Genomic DNA, 23658 nt, shown 5'->3' with positions numbered 1-23658 from the left:
TCCAATGATTACGGCGATAGTCCATTTCTATGTAAAAGAAAACAATTCTAACAGGCACTGTAAGTTTTGACCTATACTCAATTTCTTAAATATGTTCTTTCACAACAAATAAGCAATATATGTTTCCAATATTCACGGTAATTTCTTTACTGTAAAAATTATTTCTAAAAACAATCTCTTTTTTGATACTTTTTATTGGAGTTCATCTTCTTAAGCTAACTGGCACTGATATTTTTGACCTAAATTTACTCTTTCTCTGGATCTGTGTGCCATTTAGCACAAGAAGACGACCTCCAATCAAAAAGTGGCATAAGAGAAACTGTTCTTGGAATTGTTTTTAACATTAGAATTGAATATTCCAGAAATGATAGGCAGCATTATGCATGCTTATTACGAAATCACCAATCTCATAAAAGAGTACATTTAGGTAAAGAATTGGAGTGCCAGTTAGCTAACGAAGACGACCTTCAATTAAAAAATGTCAAATAAGATATTAGCCTTAGAATTGTTTTTAGCATTAGAAATGATAGTCGTAATTATAGGATGCATATTGTATGCTTATTGCGAAATCACTAATCTCAGAAAAAGAGTACATTTAGGTAAATAATTTGAGTGCAAATTAGCTAACGAAGACGACCTTCAATCAAAAAATGTCAAATAAGATATTAGCCTTAGCATTGTTTTTAACATTAGAAATGACTATAGCGGTTATGATAGGATGCATATTGTATGCTTATTGCGATATCACCAATCTCAGAAAAAGAGTACATTTAGGTAAAGAATTGGAGTGCAAATTAGCTAACGAAGACGACCTCCAATCAAAAAGTGCTATAAAAGAAATTGTTCTAAGAATTTTTTAAAGCATTAGAATTAAAGTTTAGAAGCATATAGCATGCTTATTGCGAAATAATAGAATTAAGAAAAAAGAGTATATAGGTCAAAACGTGCAGTGCCCGTGAGCTAACAAAGAAGACCCCCAATCAAATACTGTCCTGAAAGAATTTGTTCTTATAATTGTTTTTTACATACAAATGGACTATCGCTGTATTCATTGGAATCAATTTGCTTCATAAAGGTCCAAACTTGCAGTGCCAGTTAGCTAACGAAGACAACCTACAATCAAAAAGTGTCAAACAAAAATTGTTCTTAGAATTGTTTTTTACATAAGAATTGATTTTCGCCGTAATAATTTCAAGCAAATTGTTTTATTTTTGAAATTCATTCATCCTAGTGTACAGTGTCAGATACTTAAACATATCGAGATGTACACAACCGACCACCCTATTAATTGGTTAATAGGGTGGTCGGTTGTGTACATCTGAGATAAGTTTACCTCTTCGTTTCCTTTCTCTATGCAATTACTTATATTTACATCTTTTTACACTCCAAAAACAGTATACGAGCTGAAGTGTAGAAAACGCACCAAAAAACGTTCTAAAGTTCACAATGAAACAGTACAGAAAGTGTATTTTCATGCCCCCATAAATGTATAACGTTTAACCACTATCCAATTTGGAATCAGAAATGAAATTATGTACCCCCCGAATTCTCATGCTATTCAGCAAATTTTTAACGTTGATATGAATCAGTCAATGTGTGAAGATCATTTCTAATCAGTTAATGTGTGAGTATTATATGCTTATCAGCCAATGTAAACATTGTTATGAATCAGCCAATGTGTGTAGATCATTTATAATCAGCCAATGTGTGTAGATCATTTATAATCAGCCAATGTGTGTGCATGAGGATCATATGCTTATAAGCCAATTCATACATTGATATGAATCAGCTGATATGTTTGTATACTTTGATTTAAGATGGTCAATGTGTGTTGTGCACTGTGCAGATCTATACTAATCACTTTGATAGAAATCATGAAGATCTATTCTAATAAGCCTCTTTAAACATAGCTATGTAGATCATATGCTTATCAGCCAATTTGTACATTTAATTCAATCAGCTATTGTGTGTAGATTTATGCTAATCAGCCGCTTTATACAAAGCTATAATTCAGCCATTGCAAGTTGATCTATTCTATTCATCCAATTAGAATTAGATTTAGAAAACCGGCCGATGCCCACAATGGTATTAATCAGCCAATGTGTAGAATGTAGAAACCAATTCTTATCTTCGTAGACCTAAACTGATTAACCGATGTATTATACAAATCAGTCGTGTATATTTGTGATGATCAGCTTGAATTCGTTAAATCAGCTATTTCTCTGTTAATCAGCAGTAAGGCTGTGATTTAGTTTGTAGCTTGGGCTCACGCATTCACACCTAAACAAAATCAAATTATTGATTAAATAACAAAATTAAATTTCCAATTTCTTGGAATTCTGGAAAGTCTTAAAAAATATTTTCTAATCTGATAGGTAAAGGAAAAGAATACTTTAAGGATCTTAAAGGTACTGTCGCGGTTGAAATAATTTTAAGTGACCCTCCATTTAAGAAGTAGATGTCTGATTCACAACGATACCCTTGAAAGCTTTGTTTGATATTAAGAATGAAGCAGATAAATAACATCTCCTCGATATAAAATGTTTCTCAGTAAAAGTTACATTTGAAAATATTATATCTCTTCATATTATTGAGATAAATCAGGGATTAGTTCTATAAATAGAAGGTCATCATGAGCCCGCGATTTAAAAAATTCAGGAAATTACGGCTCTGGGCTAAGCTGTCATTGAGCCTTATTTACGACAATAGCTTTCGGATTCAAGCTGCATCTTATATTCCACAAAGTTAAGTTAAAAAACCGGTTTAATATTCTATTTTGTGGATTTTGATGGTAGGAATTAGCGCATTCCGGGTTTTGATGAGGACAAGACTCAACATTGAGTTTATTCTCTACTAAAACTAACCAAGGTCGGTTTTATTTTCATTAGGCCTAATTCCCCTTAATCTAGCCGAAGATCTTGCAGCTGTAAATCACGTGACACAAGCTGTCGTGAGAGTTGGGTCGAAGATCGGGTCTTAAAGTTTGGTTCAAGGAATTACGGCTCGATCCGAAGATTTTAAATCGCCGACTCTGTAATTCAACCACAATCGCAAGTCGTATAAATTAATTCCATGTTACCTTAAAAAACGAACAAATGAAAAAAAATTGCATTCTCTGAATTTTTAAAATTTTTATTCTTAAAAGGAATTAGGAAGAGATGAAAGTTAACAGACTTAAAAAATGTATGAAAGTTTTAATTAGTTTTTTTAAATATGGTTTTAATTCGCCATTCATTTTTAATTAAAGTTTAAAATTTTGGAGAAATATTTAAATTCCTTTCAGAGCTGGTTGGGAGTTTTGAAATGGAAGAATTTGTTACCAAATTTTTATTTTTAACCCCCCCCCCCCCCCCTTCCCCCTTTATTTCCTCCTTTACCGTTTTGGCGTAGTTTTCTACAGTTTAATCAGCAAATTTTATAAAGCGATGAAATTTAATTAGAACTGTGATGCGCAAGGCTTCAGCTGTTCAAATTCCGTAACTGAGGAATTTTTATTAATTTACTCTGGTGCTTACAGAAGAGTCTACCAAGCAAACAAAAAACATTGAGTTAGAATAAATCTTTACAAGGTTCAAAGATCATACGTATGAACAAAATAATATTTTACATCTGAGGTCAATGGCCTCAAATGCTTCTTAATTGGAGGGAAATAGGGGGCTTTTCGTTTTTTAGTTTATTTGAAAAGCCATAATTAAATAGATTTAAATGACGACATGTTTAGAATAAACCTATTCTGACAATATGAACTTTTAGGCCAAAATATTGTTTAAATATTTAGATCATATTTTCAAAGAATACTTCATTAAAACTTGAGCCTTATAATCATTGTACTTTTTTCTGTAACTAGCCTGGGAACCCAGCTTTGCTTGGAAACTACCTTTAAAAGCAAGCTAAGAACATTCCTTTGTTTCAACCACCATCGGCAAATAGGTTAAGGGGTTTCTGAGTTATGATCGCACTTTTACAAACAAACAGAGAGTATTATTTTACTAGCCTTAGAGGGCGCTTCGCGCCCATCTTCTAAATTAATTGTGAACATGTTCTCTTTGTGTACATCGTAAAACAAAACAAAAAATAATTCGCGGAATTTCACAAAATATTTCGTGGATTTTCAAAATTTTCAAAAATTTAATGAAGATCGAATTTTGATGGAGACAAATATTTGAAATTTTGATCATTCATAAACCTTCCCTGGGGTCCCTAGATGTCCCACAAAAAATTTGGGCCCGATCGGTTCAGCCGTTTTGACGTTTATTGGAAACTAACAAACAAACAGACACCCAATCAGACAAGCCAAATTTATATATAGATGTATAGATTGGGGGAATTATAATATAAAAGATTTCTCTCTTATGTAAAAACTTTTAAAAAAGGTTATCTAAGATTAATTAAGAAATTTCCAAAATGACATCAACTTACTCCAAACTTGCAGATTGCAGGGATAAGAATAGAGATGTCAAAATTAATTAAGTTTGGATCCTTTATGCAAAATCATCTCTATAATGCACGGGTAACTCAACCCCAGATTTTCTAATATTGAGATTATATCTTTAATCTTACAATTATATAAAACTAATTGCAGTTTCATTTTTTTTAATAACATACATAAATAAATTAATGCGTAAACCCTTTTAAATTTATGACAGAAGAATATTTTTAAATGAAATATAAATCTCATTCAATTTTTAAAATTTACAAGCCTACACTTAGCATGAAATTTACAAGAAGTCGAACGTTGAACTTTTTGTGGTTTTCCTTGTGTAAGAATTTCAATTGCAAATTAATAATTTAGATGTTAAAAAAATGCTAAAATAAAATGTGTAACACTACTAAATGTAAAAAAATCAAATTGCAAAGCCGTTAAAAGGAAACCATACTATGACAGTATTACACAAAAGTTATAGGAATCATATAAAAAATGTTACCTAGCAATTTCTTTTTTTGAAAAAACTGCTGTGAGGAAATCCGCCAGTTTTTCTATTGCAAGCACAATAATTGCAACCATCATTAGTTTCATGTTCTTCTTCATAGTTCTAGAAATAGATAAAATTATTTCTTTTTTTCTATCTTAAGATTGATTATTTTAAATGCGAGTTGCGGATTTATGGAACAGGAGAAAAAAAGGAAATATCCAGAATGCAACACTTTTTAAAACAGGAAAGGTACTCAGATCAAGGCTTTAAGGGTACTGTTTTGAATCGGATATATATACCAATTTATGAAAGTTCAGTTTAAATTACACAGCTGCAGTTTCTCTTAAAAATATAGAAATTGTGTTTAGATAATATTACCTTGTTTCTAAAATAGTATTGAAAAGAAATTCAGATATTGAAGTTCAGCTAAAAAAATATTGGCAAGACGAGATAAAAATCTGTGGACTCAACCCTTATTCTTTTAGTTTATATAATTGTAATAGATTTTGTAAATCTTAACTAAAAAAATGTTTTAATCTTAAACTTACTTTAGATACTCCTTCCTTTTATTAACTATTTCCATTTCATTGTGTTTCTTCTCAACAACTTTCAGAAAATGCTCGAACATTCTAAACAAACAAAGAAGTTCATCCTAAATAAATGCCATATTTATCGGCTAATCAAGCCTACAAAAACTTAGCATATTTAAACAATTTGTTGAATTTATAAGAAAAATATGCTTGCAGCCTATTCATTTAATTCAACTTTTTAATCATTTATAAAACTGATGTGTACTTTATCATTCTTCCTCACTTCATCTTGAATTTTATAATGAACTTGCTATAAAGTAATCATCGTGCTATAGTTAAATTAGCTGTACATTATAGCATGTGTGCTATAAAGTTTTGATTGGTTCCCAGATTTTCTCCAAAAAAATTTAGGATATTTCCAAAATATTTTTTTTCAATTGAAATTATCTTTATATTTCGACTTCTGCTATGTTTCAAAGCTTATTTAATCTAGAAATAGCCAAATTGAAATAAGACAAGTACACAAACGTTTCATAACATTATCTATAACACTATTATTTTGGCACAACGACGAAAGTTATCACCTTTTTAGATTATATTTTGTCCCTCGCTAAAGCTCGAGACAAAATTAAATCTAAAAAGGCTAGAACCTTAATTCTCGATGAAGAAAAAATTTCTGTCCAAAACTCTATAACACAACCAACAAAACAGTGTTGTAGTTGTTATCACTTACTCAAATATAATTAAAAAGTATTAATATGGGAAGTGGGTTAATTGGCCCTAGACCCTTCATCACTATAATTGCGGGCTTTTTAAAAAAGGAAATTTTTGCAAGTCTAGACTTCTTTGCAGCCTGATAGAGAAACCTTCGATATTTCAAACTCAAATTACTTGATCTAACAGAATTCACAGTTTGAAATATCTAATGTCCATAACACTGGGTTGCAAAGATATAGGAATTAAAAAATCATTAAAAGAACTTTCTATATAATATCTGCGCTCATATATATATAATATATGCTAGTTATGGTGGCCAAACGGCTGGACTGAATGGGCTGAATTTTTTTCAAATTCAGTTAGTAAATGATAAACCTTCTGTATGCGAGGACAATGTTCTCGGATGAGTTTGTGTTCTTCTGTATATGGTCGATGAGGATATGAGTCAGCTGACGCACATTATGGTGCTGAACACCACGTGTGTAATGGGAACTCGCAAACTTGAGCGCCACCTGGTTCAGAACTTGCTGAAAAGAAAACCGGTTTTATAACAATCATTCTCTAGTGAGCATCATAAATTTAGGAAATTGTTGGTCGGCAGAATTCGTTAAATTGAGATTAAAAATTTGATTTTTATTTTTTCAGGGCCTAGCTTTTTTCTGACCATTTGGTTCCCCTCCATTTACTGACCGGTACGGTGGTTTAATTTTAGCTTCAATTGAACATCTAATGACCAATGGTTGGTAATCTTGAAATCTACTTTTTGTCTTTATAAGTTGTCTTAGCTTTGCTCTTGATCGTTAGTTTCCTAATATTAATATGATGATAAAAGTTCTGTTCAATATTTTACTTGTAATTAAATATGTCACCAAATTTTAACCCTATCCTGATTAGGATATTTTGTCTAATATAGATGGGGGGGGGGTGATTCATGACCCTAGTCCAACTTTTCAAGACCAGCTCATTAAAAAAATGACATCAAACCCTATGTGTTATAGGGTGCTAGGTAGGTTTTTAAAAAGTTCGCAAAGAACGTTGGAAAAATGCTAAATATATTTCTTTTCCTTTCGACAGCTTTCAACATTTGACACATGTTTTAACATTTGTTTTTCAAGGCTTTTAAAATGTTTACATTTTAGATGTGTAGTTTAATTAATAAAAAGTTATTAAATACTTTTGATTTTTTAAAAACCCTACCCTATATACATTTTTTGTATATAGGGTAGACATAGGCAACTTAAAAAAGACTATGGCAATGTTCTCAATTGTGTCAATTACTTCACTCAAGTTTAAGAGAGTCCTCTGTGTTGTGACGTAAATTTAATTTGCGTAGTTCTTTGAGATCTCTAAAATTAATCCTGAATGTTAAAAGGTTTTAATCTATGTATTTAATCTGAAATTCCCCATCTAGAAATCAATTAGAATTTACTCTGTTATTTTAGAACAGACTAAAATAATAGAGACCAGCAGTAATTGCCCTAAATTAGTTTGAACAAATACTAATTGTTTTATAATCGGTCTGCATGTCTATGACAGGTTCATAAATAGATAAGGAAAGGGGCACAACCCTGTTTAAAGTTATGAATGGACACTGTTTAGTGAAGAAAAAAAAATAAATTAAAGAAAGTTCTGCTAAAGAACACAAAAATGTTGAATAAAAGTGGAAACCTCAACTAAGCCTAGAAACATATAGTTTATGTAATTTTAATCCATCCATTTTATCTAATAAATTAACAAACAAAATCTTGAAAAATGGTGTTAATAGTGGAAAACAAATGGTAACTTTATCGACCCACTTTCCCAGTAAATCTAACTAAAGATTAATCATTATATTACTGTATAAAATGAAAAATTTATTTTTTCATATTTTCTAGAAATTAGAAATTTTTTGCATAATTATTAAAAAAATAACATTACTTTGATTATTGAGAATTTATTTGTGGCTTACCTCTTCTTGTACTCCATTAACTAGGTGTGATATTCCCAGAATGTACTTGTGGCTTACCTCTTCTTGTATTCCATTAACTAGGTGTGATATTCCCAGAATGTACTTGTGGCTTACCTCTTCTTGCATTCCATTCACTAGGTGTGATATTCCCAGAATGTACTTGTGGCTTACCTCTTCTTGCATTCCATTAACTAGGTGTGATGTTCCCAGAATGTACTTGCGACTTACCTCTTCTTGTATTCCATTAACTAGGTGTGATATTCACAGATTGTATTTGTGGCTTCCCTCTTCTTGTATTTCATTAACTAGGTGTGATATTCCCAGAATGTACTTGTGGCTTACCCCTCATTGTACTCCATTAACTAGGTGTGATATTCCCAGAATGTATTTTTGGCTTCCCTCTTCTTGTAGTCCATTTACTAGGTGTGATATTCCCAGAATTTATTTGTTGGCTTCCCTCTTCTTGTATTCCATTAACTAGGTGTGATATTCCCAGAATGTCTTTGTGGCTTCCCTCTTCTTGTACTCCATTAACTCGGTGTGATATTCCCAGAATGTATTTGTGGCTTCCCTCTTCTTGTACTCCATTAACTAGGTGTCATATTCCCAGAATGTATTTTTGGCTTACCTCTTCTTGTATTCCATTAACTAGGTGTGATATTCCCAGAATGTATTTTTGGCTTCCCTCTTCTTGTATTCCATTAACTAGGTGTGATATTTCCAGAATGTATTTTTGGCTTCCCTCTTCTTGAATTCCATTAACTAGGTGTGATATTCCCAGATTATCCTTGTTGGCTTACCTCTTCTTGTATTCCATTAACTAGCTGTGATATTCCCAGAATGTACTTGTGGCTTACCTCTTCTTGTATTCCATTAACTAGCTGTGATATACCCAGAATGACTCCAGAAACATGCGCCTGTAAAGTGAAAGGGTAAAAGACATGAAAGATTATATTTATCGATTATAAATTTCATGCTTTTGTATCAAATATAAACCTAAATTACTGAAAACATTGACTCATTCAAAGTACCATATACCTGTAGCAAATATAGTCCCATAGTAAATTATGTTGTACATTGTCCATATAGCTAAATGTGCCCATTAGTAAATATGTAAATAATTTATTACGATTAACCCAATTAAATATGTAGATATATATAACTCCATCAAACCCATAATGTGATTCCCTAACTAAGTTATGTATATAAATGCGAAAAAATTGTAATTACGCCGTTAAGACCCAATTCTAGTATAAAATGAAGAAATATAATTAGTTGATATAGAGACTCCGCACTGTTTACTGTGAGAGAGTAATCATTCCCTGTTTTGATAAACAGGTTGAGGATCGAACCCATTGGTAGTGGTGTTAATAAGTCATGGGATTGTAGCCATGTGGATTGTGTCCTAGTTGAGACATTGATTGATTAACTGCTAGTGTCCTTCTTGACATTGATAGCTAAGGAGATCGCGCCCATTGGTAGTGGCGTTGATAAGTCACAGGATTGTAGCTGTTTGGATCATGTCCTGGTTAATACATTGCTCGATTAATTGCTGTTGTCCTTGTTGACATCGATAGAAATTGAGATTGCGCCCATTGGTAGTGGCGTTGATAAGTCATGGGATTGTAGTCGTGTGGATTGTGTCCTGGTTGAGACATTGATTGATTAATTGCTATTGTCCTTCTTGACATTGATAGCTAAGGAGATGGCGTCCATTGGTAGTGGCGTCGATAAGTCACGGGACTGTAGCTGTGTGGATCATGTCCTGGTTAAGACATTGCTCGATTAATTGCTATTGTCCTTGTTGACATTGATAGAAAATGAGATCGCGCCCATTGGTAGTGGTGTTGATAAGTCATGGTATTGTAGCCGTGTGGATTGTGTCCTGGTTGAGACATTGATCGATTAATTGCTATTGTCCTTCTTGACATTGATAGCTAAGGAGATTGCGCCCATTGGTAGTGGCGTTGATAAGTCATGGGACTGTAGCTGTGTGGATCATGTCCTGGTTTAAGACATTGCTCGATTAATTGCTATTGTCCTTGTTGACATTGATAGAAAATGAGATTGCGCCCATTGGTAGTGGCGTTGATAAGTCATGGTATTGTAGCCATGTGGATTGTGTCCTGGTTGAGACATTGATCAATTAATTGCTAATGTTCTTCTTGACATTGATAGCTAAGGAGATCGCGCCCATTGGTAGTGGTGTTGATAAGTCATGGGATTGTAGCACTGTGGATTGTGTCCTAGTTGAGACATTGATTGATTAATTGCTATTGTCCTTGTTGACATTGACAGCTAACAAGATCGCGCCCAGTCGTAGTGGCGTTGATAGTTCTCAGGATTATGGCCGTAAGTTGACATTGATAGTCTAGAGAATCTAAGTTGTAGCTGGATAGATAGGTGTTAGAGAAACTATTATGGAGTAGGGCATTTACTACATACCGATTTGCAGAGCATGCAAATTGTATAGGATTCCTACAAACTTTAGATGGGACACACAATGTGGCATATTACTTTTAGAGAATTAATGTGAAACAATTATCCCCCTGTTACACTATTGTTGTTTGCCTAAATATTAAAAAAGTGATGCCAACAAAATATGCTCTAATATTTAGGAAAATATTTTGCTCTAATATTTAGGAAAATATTTTGCTCTAATATTTAGGAAAATATTTTGCTCTAATATTTAGGAAAATATTTTGCTCTAATATTTAGGAAAGTAAATCAATTTTGTACGAAAAGTAGATAAAGATTAAAATAATCTACTAGAAATACAAATAATGAAATATTTATATTTTTCATCCTTTTTAGTATTTAGCGCTACGAATTTACATATAACAGAAAATTACCCTTTTTAAATTTTCAACTTTTATATCGTTTTCAGAAAGGGTAAGAAATTCACTATACCCCCCCCTTTTCCTTCAAATCTAACAGGGAGGGGGGGGGGGGGAGAGGCTCGGTTTCAAAAACTTCAATAACGTAAGATAAATCTGTTGTTTCTGTAAGACAATGAAATTGTCTAGGTGAAAGCATGTTCTAAAAAACTGGAAAAGAAAGAAAAAAATTTAATAACGCTTTTTGTTGAGACATTAAACTCAATGTAAAATTATTAGGCCGTAAGGATTTTCAAATTCCATTTCGTTCAATAAAATATTTACTCCAATTTTTATTAAATATAGATTATCAGAGTCATTCATTTTGATCGGAGACTGGAACTAATGGAGGTCGCTACAATACAACCGATTTAAATCCTGAATCAACACGCCGGTTAAAATCCTAGTGAAACTTTAACTTTGAATCGGTAATTCAGGATTAAAGCTTAGGTCAAACTTATCAACTTCGGTCCCGGGCCTCCAACTAATAGTAAACCTTATATATTTAAATATTTTGTCAAATATTTCCTAAGACATATTGTATTATCAAACTAAAACTTAGAATTGTCTTTGACTGTGAATTAAAGTAAAAGATGACATTAGTCAACCCATATTGATAGAATGGAATGTACAACTTGTACAACTTCATGATAGAGTGGAATGTACGTTGTACAACTTCAATGATAGAGTGGAATGTACAACGGTACAATGTACAGCTTGTACAACTTCATTGATAGAGTGGAATGTACAACAGTACAGTGTACAACTTGTACAACTTCATTGATAGAGTGGAATGTTCAGCGGTACAATGTACAACTTGTACAACTTTATTGATAGAGTGGGAATGTACAACTTGTACTACTTCATTGATAGAGTGGAATGTACAACTTGTACAACTTCTTTAATAGAGTGGAATGTACAACTTGTACAACTTCATTGATTAGTTGTGATATNTTGATAGAGTGGAATGTTCAACGGTACAATGTTCAACTTGTACAACTTTATTGATAGAGTGGAATGTACAACTTGTACATTTTCATTGATAGAGTGGAATGTACAACTTGTACAACTTCATTGATAGAGTGGGGTCAGTAACATTTTGCACAAACTTGATCCGTCCCACGGCTGTAAGAGATCTCTGTTTTTTTTGTAGTCTACTATAGAGCATCTACGATAGATGGTAGTCTCAATTTTCAACATATGAATAGTTGTTTTTTACGGGTTTTCCTGTTTCAAAGTTTATGAGTGTTTCAAGAAAATCATGGTGTAGGCGAAAAAATACACTTAATTGTATAAAAGGCCTGTCCTATAGGCAAAATGTTATACAGGCAAACTGTTATTTAGGCAAAATGTTATACAGGCGAATGTGTACTAGGCGAATGTGAACTAGGCGAAAGTGTACTAGGCAAAATGTTACTGATCCATAGAGTGGAATGTACAACAGTCTGTACAATGTACAACAGTACAATGTACAACTAGTTCAACTTCATTGATAAAGTGGAATGTACAACGGTACAACGTACAACTTGTACATCTTCATTGATAGAGTGGAATGTACAAAGGTACACTTAATAGAGTGGAATGTACAACGGTACACTAAAAATCTTTTTGTCAGATAGAGAATGAATTGTTTGCTATCCATGTTTTTTTCTATTTGATTGTATGTGTCAATTTGCCTTGCACATCAATTGGTTTAAAAATTCGAGTCGGAAAAACGACGTTATCTTTCACATTCTTGATCAGATTAAGGTTTTAAGAGAACCGTGATAACTCGGGCATTCGTGTCATTTAAAATTACGGCGACATTCCCTTTAATTCCCAGTTTATTTTAACACCTTTAGTCGTGGACTTTGTCTCATTTCAGCTTCCCCCATCCCCAGGAGGAAAGGAAAGAACTGGTTTTTGATGTCGGGATAACTTGCGAAAAATCTTAAAAAAAAAGAAACACTATATAAACCTAAATCTAGCATATCTGTGAACGCTGAATGGGTGAGCCCGCTGAACTACCTTTCGTCGGTTCAAATCCTGATTCACCGATTAGAATCCTCTTTAATCTTTAACTTTGAGGATGTAGGTAGTTCAACGCACCTACCTCAAATTTATTAAATTCGGTTAACATATAGATAGGCGATAACTTTTTTTACATTTTGAAATTCCACAGGGCAACGTCTACTAAATGAACATTTACTTAAATATCAGAAAAAAAATCTAATAAAGATTTGATATTACTTGTAAAAAGCAGTATGTTGCCAATTTCTTTTCTTTCATGATTGATTGAACTTAACAAAAACAAACTATTTTGCAGATTTTTTTCCTATGCTTTTTGATTCATTTTTAAACTAAAATAGACTTTTCTTAATCCAGAACAAGATAAAGCATCTATTGAACTCTTATGTTTTTGTGAAAAACACAAGAACAGACAGACATTCAAACAGACATCCAAACCTGATGAAAATGTCCATCCCATGTTCCGAAGTTTTTCCTCCGATAGCTGTATTCCAGGTTTCCTTTATCTAAAAATAAGATTTACAGGGTTACCTACAAAGAATTTAACTACAGTGAAAATCAGAAAACTGTGGATTATGAAGTTGAAATTTAATGACTATTTAAACTGTATTTGATGCTATTACAAAGCAAATAGATTTACTCAAAGACTTTGCTAATTATAAACCTAGATAAATTAGAATAGATTGCTCATGTCGTCTTCACCATACCGGAGGGTTTCAGTTAAAATTGAAAATGGCAATTTATCTAGGCTGTATTTTGTATTTTGACGTCATTGGTTATTTTGGTTGTTTGAGAGTCGAACGATTGACATTAAAACCTTAGTTATTTAACACAATTGTGAATGTTTTGTGCTAAAAAATAACTAGAATTAACGATATTTATTTGTATTTTAAAATCTATTTAATCATTTGTTGGATATGAGGATCGTCTGGTGAATTATAGCTGAATTTGTAATAAAGTTACGCATCACTTTTGTATTAAAAATAGCCAATAATTGTTATTGAAAATTTTCAGATGTCGTCAAATATTTTTCCTGGGGTTCTATGGAATGGAATTTTAGGCGATGAAGAACAGAGGGGACCAGAAATTTCAAATATTATAAACGTTAAATAAATTTTTTGTAAATGTCGTCTTCTGTTGAATCTTAGGCAAAGAAATAATATCGCTTAATACATCGCTTAATGTATAAATCTTACTCTTCAATTAATTTATGGGGATTTTGTTTCAAATATCCACCATTAAAGAAAAAATATCACAGAAAGTTTCGTTAAAAATGCGAATTAATGGACGACCTTTTTCTTAGAAGTCTTCTAAAGTTGATTACAATAGTTTTGAGGCATGAATTATTGGAGGATTTTAAAAAGGCGGATTAAAGAAATACATTGGTGAAAATAAAACTTGGAAATATAAAGACGAATTTTGGACTCAATTTTTGATTAAATAGTTCAATGAACATACAATTTTGCAATTGAGCAGTGAACATGGAGATTGTCTAAATTTCGTCTTCACATTTCGGAGTATTATATATACAAGTTCAATGAACAATTCTGATAAATTCAGGTTCGTCGGTGCCACTGCCAAGCAAAGTATTTATGATACTCAACTGCCAAGCCAACCAAGAATAGGAGAGTCTTCGTTTACAATGCTAGCAGATCCATAAAGAAAAAAGTTTTGACGAAGGCTCTTTAATTGGATCATAGGAATTCCATACAGAGAAATATCCAGATTTTATAATAACTATTACATTGTTAAATAAATATTATGAGGTTATATTTTTGAATAATTCATTTAATCAGGTAGAGAGAGAATTCAATCTTGAATGAAAAAGTAATGAGATAATTGATCACTGTTAAAAAGTACAAGGTTACATGCATACAAGAAACGTGACATTAATATTCTTCTTATAAACACTTAATATACTTCAAACCAAAAGTAAATGTGCTAAAGGACTGATAGATGTAATTTCAAGTTATCAACCCATTAATGGTCCTATCAACAACGGTACCATTTAAACATTTATCTGGGTAGCAATGAGGAAGATATCGTCGTTATTTCAACTGTAAAAAGTGATGAATTCTGTAAATTATGTTCATTGTCTTTCCACTATGTCACTTTTATGGACTATGGACAAATTAAATATTTCAAGATAGAAAAATTAAAGTTGTTTCCTTGTTTTGTTTTTAAATAACTATTTAATTCCTTACAATTACAAAAGACGACATTATGAAACGTCAGCATTTCTGGAGAAGACGACATCTGATACGATCTTTCAGTACCCCAGAAAATGCGTCAAATTTGCATAAAATAATAACAAAATTAAGTTCACAGATTTAATAATATTTTTTCGAGGATTTTCAAACTTTTACTAAAATCAAGCTTTGGAGTCCATTTTCTAAATTATGACGATCCTTAAAACCCCTCCCATGGGGTCATTTGAGATCCCACAAAAACATTTTTTCGGTTACAACCAAATAGACAAACAGACATAGATTTTGAAAAGAAAGAAACAAGTTTATAATTGCTATGAACCAAGAATACAGGAAAAAAACGACAAAACAAATTCTGTACAGTCGTCTCTGAAGTCTCATCATTTGATGATAACCCTGTATATATTCTTGTAAGACCAACTGAACCCAGTTAACATGTAAATTTAAAAACTAACTTGAGTATGATATTCAATAAATGTCTGGAAATTAAGTTTTTCGTAAAAAGTCAATCAACACAACCAAGCTAAAAACATTCCCGTGGGGTGGTACATACCGAGTTAACATTCCCGTGGGGTGGTATCATACCGAGTTAACATTCCCGTGGGGTGGTACATACCGAGTGAACATTCCCGTGGGGTGGTACATACCGTGTTTCCCAATTTGAGTCAAGTCAGTCAAGGGGTTTATGAGTTATCAACTTATCAGACAAACAAACAAACAAGAGAACTAAAAATTAAACAAAATAGAAGATATTGCCCACATTTAGGAATACTTACATATATTTTTAATAGCACTTCATCATTTCAAATGTATCGACGAAAGAAATAATCGGTTTGTTTCCTTGATACAATTCATTTATCTATTCATCAAAAATCCCCCCCCCCCAACACACACACACACACTTTTATAGACGTGACTATTTTTGGATGTTAAAAGATTCTTTCATTAATTACTATAGTAGTTTTTTTATTTTCAGCTTTTAAATAGTTTTTAATTAATTTTTATTTTATTATTTTCTTTTATACAGATATGACTGAATATGAAAGAACTCCAATTTGATTGAAGCCTATTCTTTATTCAAAGTCCTTTAATAGAAAATGAAACATTTTAATTTTGTAAGAGTTTCTAAAAAAACCTTTTGAACAATAAATATAAACATGTTGCACTGCAAAGGAGAAGGTTAAATTTCTGCGACATTGCTTGTACAAATTTGTGACTTCGTAACGCCTCTAATTTTGATTTTCAGGACAAATATGAGTAAAGCAAATTTATTCAGCTACATTTTAGAAATCAAATTATTAGACAATCTCAGAAGTTTTTAAATAGAGATTTATATTTTTCTAGTAAAAATGAGCTGATTACTTCATTACCTCTTTTAGAAGCCCGAAATCAAAATCAACTAGATTGGAAAATTCAAATTTAAGAAATTTATAATCTATCAGATTTCATAACTTGAAATATGTTTTAATAGGGAGTTTTTGGCTATCAATCAGTTCCATATACATTTAATAATTTGTGTATCGCGCATTTAGATATTCATGGTTAAAAAAATTTAAATCCATTTAATTCACAAAAATGATTATTTTCAAGAATTTGTTAAACCTCAATCTAGAGTCTAGACTGTTCAAATGTTCCCGCAATCGAGTTTTAAACTTGAAACTTATAAATGGACAGAATAATTTTAGCTATTTCTCTCCATCATATCACAGTGGTCCAGAGGTTCAAAATCTACACAAAAATTGCAAAAGAAGGCATGTTGTATCTAGTCTATTTAAGGTTATTTATTTTTTTGAGGGGAGGGGTTAAAATTTCAAGTCTACAGTAAAAGTTCATTTTAAATCTTTACAAAAATAGTGAATTTCAGAAGAAAAACACAACATGTTTTTTGTCTGTTCTAAGAAAGCTTAATTAATGGATTTTAAATCTTTTGTCAAAATTTTATGACAAAAAAATTCTGAGATTCAACTCTCAAAATTGCATCTATTTTATCAAATTAAATCTGTAGATCTAGTAAATTAGTTGGTTTGTAAAATCAAGGCCTGCAACACTTAAACAGCACTGAGTTTGTGTAGTTTAAAATATTACTTCTGTATGCCAAGTCCATTAGCGCATGATCCAGTCATGGTTCAAGAATCAATCATGTGTTTGTTGTCTATTCTGAACCAATATAAATAGTATGGAGGTAACATCTACTATCTATCTATCTATCTCATTATCCAATAAGAGTTATGAATCCTTCAATCAGCGCTATCAGAAAATGGAAATATTTACTTCTACTGAAACTATAGAGTGATATCAAAGGTCTAAAACATCGGGTTGCAAAGATATTAGGATTATAGTGATAACCAGAAAACTCTGAAATAGGAAGTCAACTTTTAGACTCAATTTATTAATTTATATTATATAGTCCAATGAAAAATGAGGTACAGCTATTGTAAAGATTATGCTTTGTAAGAACATCAAGAGCACTTCAGCAATACAAAAAGGTCGTCTTCATATTCTATAATTTTGTTGGAAAAGCTCATTTCCTTTGGCCCAGTTTAAACAGTTTGTTTTTATCAAACATGCAATTTTTTTATCCTATAGGTGAAAATACTAGGCAAAAAATTAAACAAAAAACTATTGTTTTAAAACCCAAAATTTGCATGTTTGGTTAAAAAATGTCAACAGAAGAAAGTTTTAAATGTTGGAACCTTCTCATATTGTCGTGAAACCTTTTAAAAGTCTAAAACATTACAAGTTTCTGTAAAACGAATATGGCTGTTGCCAATCCTTAATTTCGCCGTTAATTGCAACGCGGACGATGTGACAGAAAAATTATTTACATCAACATACAACGTATTACAATATGGTTTTTCTTTTATTCTTATCAAAAGCAGATAATTGAGAGTTAATTTGGACAACATTATTGGAAATTGTTTATTTCTAATATATATCAATCATTGAATAATTGTTTTACTTATACTGTACGAAGTGGAATAGATTTGAAATAGAATATAAAAAGAAATCTACATTTTTCAGCCGGAAGAGACAGAGATAATTTATAAAGGGTTGAGCATTTAAAACTTTCATTTTCTTATTCCTAAATATTTACGGTTAACTGGTCTTATTTCAAAATTTAACTATTTAATCTTGCAGAATTAGGAGTTTGAAATATGACGGGTCTACAAAGATTAGAAAATAAAAGTTTGTGTCGAGTTATCAGTTCTTTTCTTTCCAACAATATCTTTCATAAATAATTTCAGTGGATAAAAAAACAGCTAAGACCTAAAATAAATAAAAAATGGAAAACTTACGCTGACTATTTCTTCATCCGTAAGATAGGCATTGTTGTAGATGATTTCTTCCAGAGACATTTCTTTTCTTTTCTGAATAAACAATATTAAAGGGAGTGTTTTCTAAACAATATTAAAGGGAGTGTTTTCTAAACAAGATTAAATGAAGTGTCTTCTAAACAATATTAAAGGAAGTGTTTTCTAAACAAGATTAAATGAAGTGTTTTCTAAACAATATTAAAGGGAGTGTTTTCTAAACAAGATTAAATGAAGTGTTTTCTAAACAGTATTAAAGGGAGTGTTTTCTAATCAATATTAAAGGGAGTGTTTTCTAAACAATATTAAAGGGAGTGTTTTCTAAACAAGATTAACGCGAGTCTTTATGCAATATCATTCACAGTTGACAATATTGCCCTTTAAACACACAGATATAGCTAGATATCAAAATTTAATTATTTCTCTTAACTTTAACAATTTTCGCTAGCTAACAAAATACCAAAGAAATTTACAATAGTGAAAAATATAGCCGAAAGAAATCAAAAATCTGGTTTCTAGTCCTTATATCTTTGCAATCCAATGTTGTAAAACATGACTTTTGTTGGATTAAATAATCCAAGTTTAAAATATCAAAGGTTTACACTATCTTTGCAAAGATATAGGGATTTAAAAAAATTTAGTTTGTGGTATAGACTTAATTCCTTTGTTTTATTTGTTAAATCAATCAATAGGTTTAAAAATGACTAAAATGTAAGATTTTAAAAAAATGCTTTAAATCGTGTCTTAATTAAAAAAGAAGATATCTCACTTGAATTAATTTGGATCTCTTTTTAATTTATCAAAAAAAACTTTAATAGCAATTATTTTCACAGATATCTAACAATAAGCGCCAAAAAGATATGCACATGCACATGAACTTGCTTGTTTTATATTTTATAAGTTGCATGCCAAATAAGCGTAATTTATTTTTTTAAGGAGAGCCGCTGAAAAATTGCAAGTTTCCTTGGATTTAAATGATTTAGAGTAGAGTGTAGACCACATTCCATGGATATCTGCTAAATTTTCAAAGAAATATAGAAATTCCTATCAAACAGGATAATTTTGAAATGTTTATAGGACAGGATAATTTTGAAATGTTTATAGGAAGGGATAATCTTAAAATGTTTATAGGAAGGGATAATCTTGAAATGTTTAAAGGAAGGGATAATATTGAAATGTTTATAGGAAGGGATAATCTTGAAATTTTTAAGGGAAGGGATAATCTTGAAATGTTTATCGGAAGGGATAATCTTGAAATGTTTATAGGAAGGGACAATCTTGAAATGTTTATAGGAAGGGGATAATCTTGAAATTTGTATAGGAAGGGATAATCTTAAAATGTTTATAGGAAGGGATAATCTTGAAATGTTTATAGGAAGGGATAATCTTGAAATGTTTATAGGAAGGGATAATCTTGAAATTTCTATAGGAAGGGATAATCTTGAAATTTCTATAGGAAGGGATAATCTTGAAATATTTTAGGAAGAGATAATCTTGAAATTTCTATAGGAAGGAATAATCTTGAAATATTTTAGGAAGAGATAATCTTGAATTTTTATAGGAAGGGATAATGCTATAAACAGAATAGAAAATCTGGAAATTTGAAAGAAAGAGATTATCTTGAAATTTTTATAGGAAGGGATAATCTTGAAATTTTTATAGAAAGGGATAATCTTGAAATTTTTATCGGAAGGGATAATCTTGAAATGTTTATAGGGAGGGATAATCTTGAAATTTGTTTAGGAAGGGATAATCTTGAAATTTTTATAGGAAGGGATAATCTTGAAATTTTCATTGGAAGGGATAATCTTAAAATAAGCAATGGAAGGGATAATCTTAATATTTTTATAGGAAGGGATAATCTTGAAAATTGTATAGAAATGGATGATCTTTAAATTTTTTAGGAAGGGATAATCTTGATTTTTTTTTTTAAATGTGAGGTTATAATTCTAATTCTAAAACAAACATAGGTGGCACTCTTACAGAAACATTTAAAACTCTTTTGAAACATTATCAATTCTTTGCCTAAATTTTAAATAAAAGGCCTCAAGTATACTTGAGCTTAAAATGAATGGTTAAGAACAAATTTATAAAAAATGATAAAAGATATACAACTATTTTACACTTATAAATAAGAATAGAACGTTTATCTATTTTCTTATCTATTTATACACGTATCTTAGACAAAATAGAGAACAAGTAGAGATGAACATCAGTTTTTAAATGTAAAGTTTTTTTGTTACATGTTATTTTATTTCACCCTCTATTTATACATGCTTTTTTCTTGCCAAGAATGAATTAAATTTTAATGATTTTTCTGTAAAAAAACAAAGATTATTTTCAATTGGGGTTTCTTTTAAAAAGTAGCTTGATACTTCTTTGCTACAGAATAATATTTTGAAATATATCAAGGATCTCGGTTTGTTTTGAATCTTCAGTAAATAAAAACTAAATTTTTGTTTTTAAAAGTAAAAAAGCTGTTTGAAGAAAAACAAGTTAAACCATTTGTTGAAACTTACCCCCCTTACCTCAGTCTGATACAAATCCGGGCTCTTCACAATTTCTTTTAATTAAAAGTAAAATTCTTGATTAAGAGGCATTTAAAAAATTAATATAAAAAATTTAAAATTTTTAATGAAAGTTTTCAAATACAGGACTAGCATGCATATGTTCAATGGACAATGGTGCATGTTTGTCAAATATCTAAAAATTTATATTTTTTTGTAACTTTTTTTTTCGCACCTTTCTATCATTTGGAAGTACTGTGTCTTTAAGCTTAATTTCAAGTGACCTTCCATATGTAGAGTGACATAACCAGTTTATAACGATACACTTAAAACCCTTGGTTTGACAAAGGATTTCGTATACAGGGTTACCCACAAAAGATGAGACTGTAAAGAGAATTTCAAACTCTAAAAATATGAGGATTCTAAGCTTGAAATAATTGGTTCTGCCTTTAAAAAAAGTCGTTTTATGTCTTTTTTCATGATTTGGAAAATATAGAAACAAGTTTCCAGCTGTAGGGAATCATGAATATTCATCCATTCATATTTTTATTCAACTACAAATCACAAGATAATACAAATAAAAAATCACAATTTAAAAAATCTAGTTTGGACCCGCCTAACCAGAGTAGGTTGTTTTAATTGGTTGGCCCATTATAAGCGAGTAAGAATATAAGGAAACAGACAGTACAAATACCGTATAGTCGTCTCTGAAGACTTATCCTGTGTGGGTAACCATGTATATTTTTATTTAAATAGTGGGAAATTAAGTGCAAAGAAACCGACAACGCCTCAATCTTCAACTACAGGGTGTCCCACGAAACATGACAGAAGCAAGACGACTTAAAAGTCGTGGACATTGTTACCGTTCCAGTTAGACCTGAATTGGTCACACTTTGAACATGTAATGGGAAGCCAAAAATGTCAAAATCTGATCGAAATTCTTATACCTCAGGTAATATTGAAATGCCATGACTGGAGGTATTATTTTTGAAATATTATTTCTAGAATTAGTTCGAAAAATTAAAGCAGAAAAATATATCAAAAAGCATAGACGACGTTCAAGTTGTCTAGCTACTGTCATGTTACGTGGGACACCCTGTATGTACAAATGAGGATATCTTCCACATCGAAGTCTTGACAAAGTTTTAAAGGGTATCGTTGTGAATAGGAATATCTCCAATGAATTTGTCCCTTAAATTACGCGAATACAGTCCCTTTAAACTTTAATATTGAACTGGTTTATTTGCCCTAAAAGGTGCTAAAACGTATTGGAAAGTAATTGCGGAGTGCAAATCACGACACATCACAAAACAATAATTATTTCCTCATTCTTTTTTAACATTTTTTTTTGGATACTTCCAAACTATTGATAGGAAATCGTGTTGAATTCCAAGTATAAATAAACGTAATCGTTTAAAAAATTGATTTACAGAATTGATTCGAAGATTATATAATTGAGAAGAAATATTATGATAAATTTATCAGTTTTTAGCATGCATTGTTTACCTTGTGACCACAATTGAAGAGGGTTAGCATTGTTTATAGGATTTGTCAAAACTCTGCAAAGCTTTATCTATTTTACTATATACCAAAATAGTTTGATTACGCCTCGTATTTTAAATTTATTCAATTCAAAAAGAGAAATAATAAAGATAGATAATGAAAATTTTCTTTTAAGTCTTTTCTAGTCTACACCAGGTTTCTATGATTGCTAAGCCAAAAATGTGTGAGCTGTTCCCGACGCTTATCATTGACGAAGATACGTCGTTAAAAAAGGGTCATTAACGATCTTTAACGATTGTCTAAAATCAAAAATTACGAGGCTTCGACAAGAAAACGATGAATTAAAAAAACTGTTTTTTTTATTTGATTTTTTAAAATCTCATTTATTCATCATCGTATACGAAGGGGTTATATAAATTGTGCATACCCTACAAGGCGAAAAATTAGGACTTTAAGTTTTGTTTTCCAACCAATTTTCGCATGAAAATGTTAACCTTTTTTGTTACTACTGTCATTACATAGCAATATTCAAATTTATTTCTAAACCAAAACTGCACTACACAAATGATATTTAAATTATGTCAGGAATTGCTAAAGAGTAATAATCTAAAATATGAAACTATACAAAGGTTTGTATTAATGTCAGATATTTCAAGAGAGAATTGTAGCAAAGTACACATTATGCCAGAAAATTACATAAAAGTTAATTTAGTTTTATAAATATGAATTCCATATTGTAAACATTAAATTCAATCTTAATTTCTTATAAGAAATAAGTTTAATATTTTCCTGTTTTTTTGTTTGATTTAACATCGGTAGGACCAATTTTTGTCAGTATGGCGGGGTTTGAGGGGAAAACAAATTCTTCATAATTCAAAATATATTCATGTCTTGGGTCACAAAATGAATACATGTCTTGGGTCACAAAATGTATACATGTCTTGGGTCACAAAATGTATACATGTCTTGGGTCACAAAATGTATACATGTCTTGGGTCACAAATGTAGAAAGCTGGATTTTCAAATATAATTGAGTTATGTTCTTTTGTTCTTTTTTCAGTCAGTCATAAAAAGTAAAAGAAGGTTAAAAGGATTTTTCCTTTTAACAATTGATTTTGTTTTCTTTTGTTTTTTTCTCC

The 23658-nt window shown here is 31.0% G+C and overlaps 1 protein-coding gene across 1 annotated transcript; it reads right to left on the bottom strand.

The window, feature by feature from the left end:
* Nucleotides 1-1342: 1342 nt before the first annotated feature.
* Nucleotides 1343-18604, bottom strand: LOC111713759 (globin CTT-VIIB-5/CTT-VIIB-9). Its single transcript, XM_023488704.1, has 8 exons — nucleotides 18495-18604; nucleotides 13430-13497; nucleotides 12820-12913; nucleotides 8966-9025; nucleotides 6536-6687; nucleotides 5462-5542; nucleotides 4926-5033; nucleotides 1343-2280 (listed from the first exon to the last, which is right to left on the bottom strand). The coding sequence occupies exons 1-8, from the start codon at nucleotides 18552-18554 to the stop codon at nucleotides 2226-2228; spliced, it is 678 nt and encodes a 225-aa protein (XP_023344472.1). The 5' UTR covers nucleotides 18555-18604; the 3' UTR covers nucleotides 1343-2225.
* Between the last annotated feature and the right edge of the window lie 5054 nt (nucleotides 18605-23658).

This window comes from Eurytemora carolleeae, unplaced genomic scaffold (genome assembly GCF_000591075.1).
Source record: "Eurytemora carolleeae unplaced genomic scaffold, Eaff_2.0 scaffold1423, whole genome shotgun sequence".
NCBI lineage: Eukaryota > Metazoa > Arthropoda > Copepoda > Calanoida > Temoridae > Eurytemora > Eurytemora carolleeae.
Note: the sequence above shows the minus strand (reverse complement) of the source record. Positions and strands in the feature narration are given on the sequence as shown.

Excerpts from the sequence above, each read along its gene's own strand:
- LOC111713759 (XM_023488704.1), bottom strand. The coding sequence starts at position 18,554 with ATGTCTCTGGAAGAAATCATCTACAACAATGCCTATCTTACGGATGAA. Across the intron at positions 12,914-13,429 it reads GGGATGGACATTTTCATCAG|ATTTTTCGCAAGTTATCCCG; the intron begins GTTTGGATGTCT and ends TTTTTTTTTAAG. Across the intron at positions 5,034-5,461 it reads AAAAGGAAGGAGTATCTAAA|AACTATGAAGAAGAACATGA; the intron begins GTAAGTTTAAGA and ends ATCTATTTCTAG.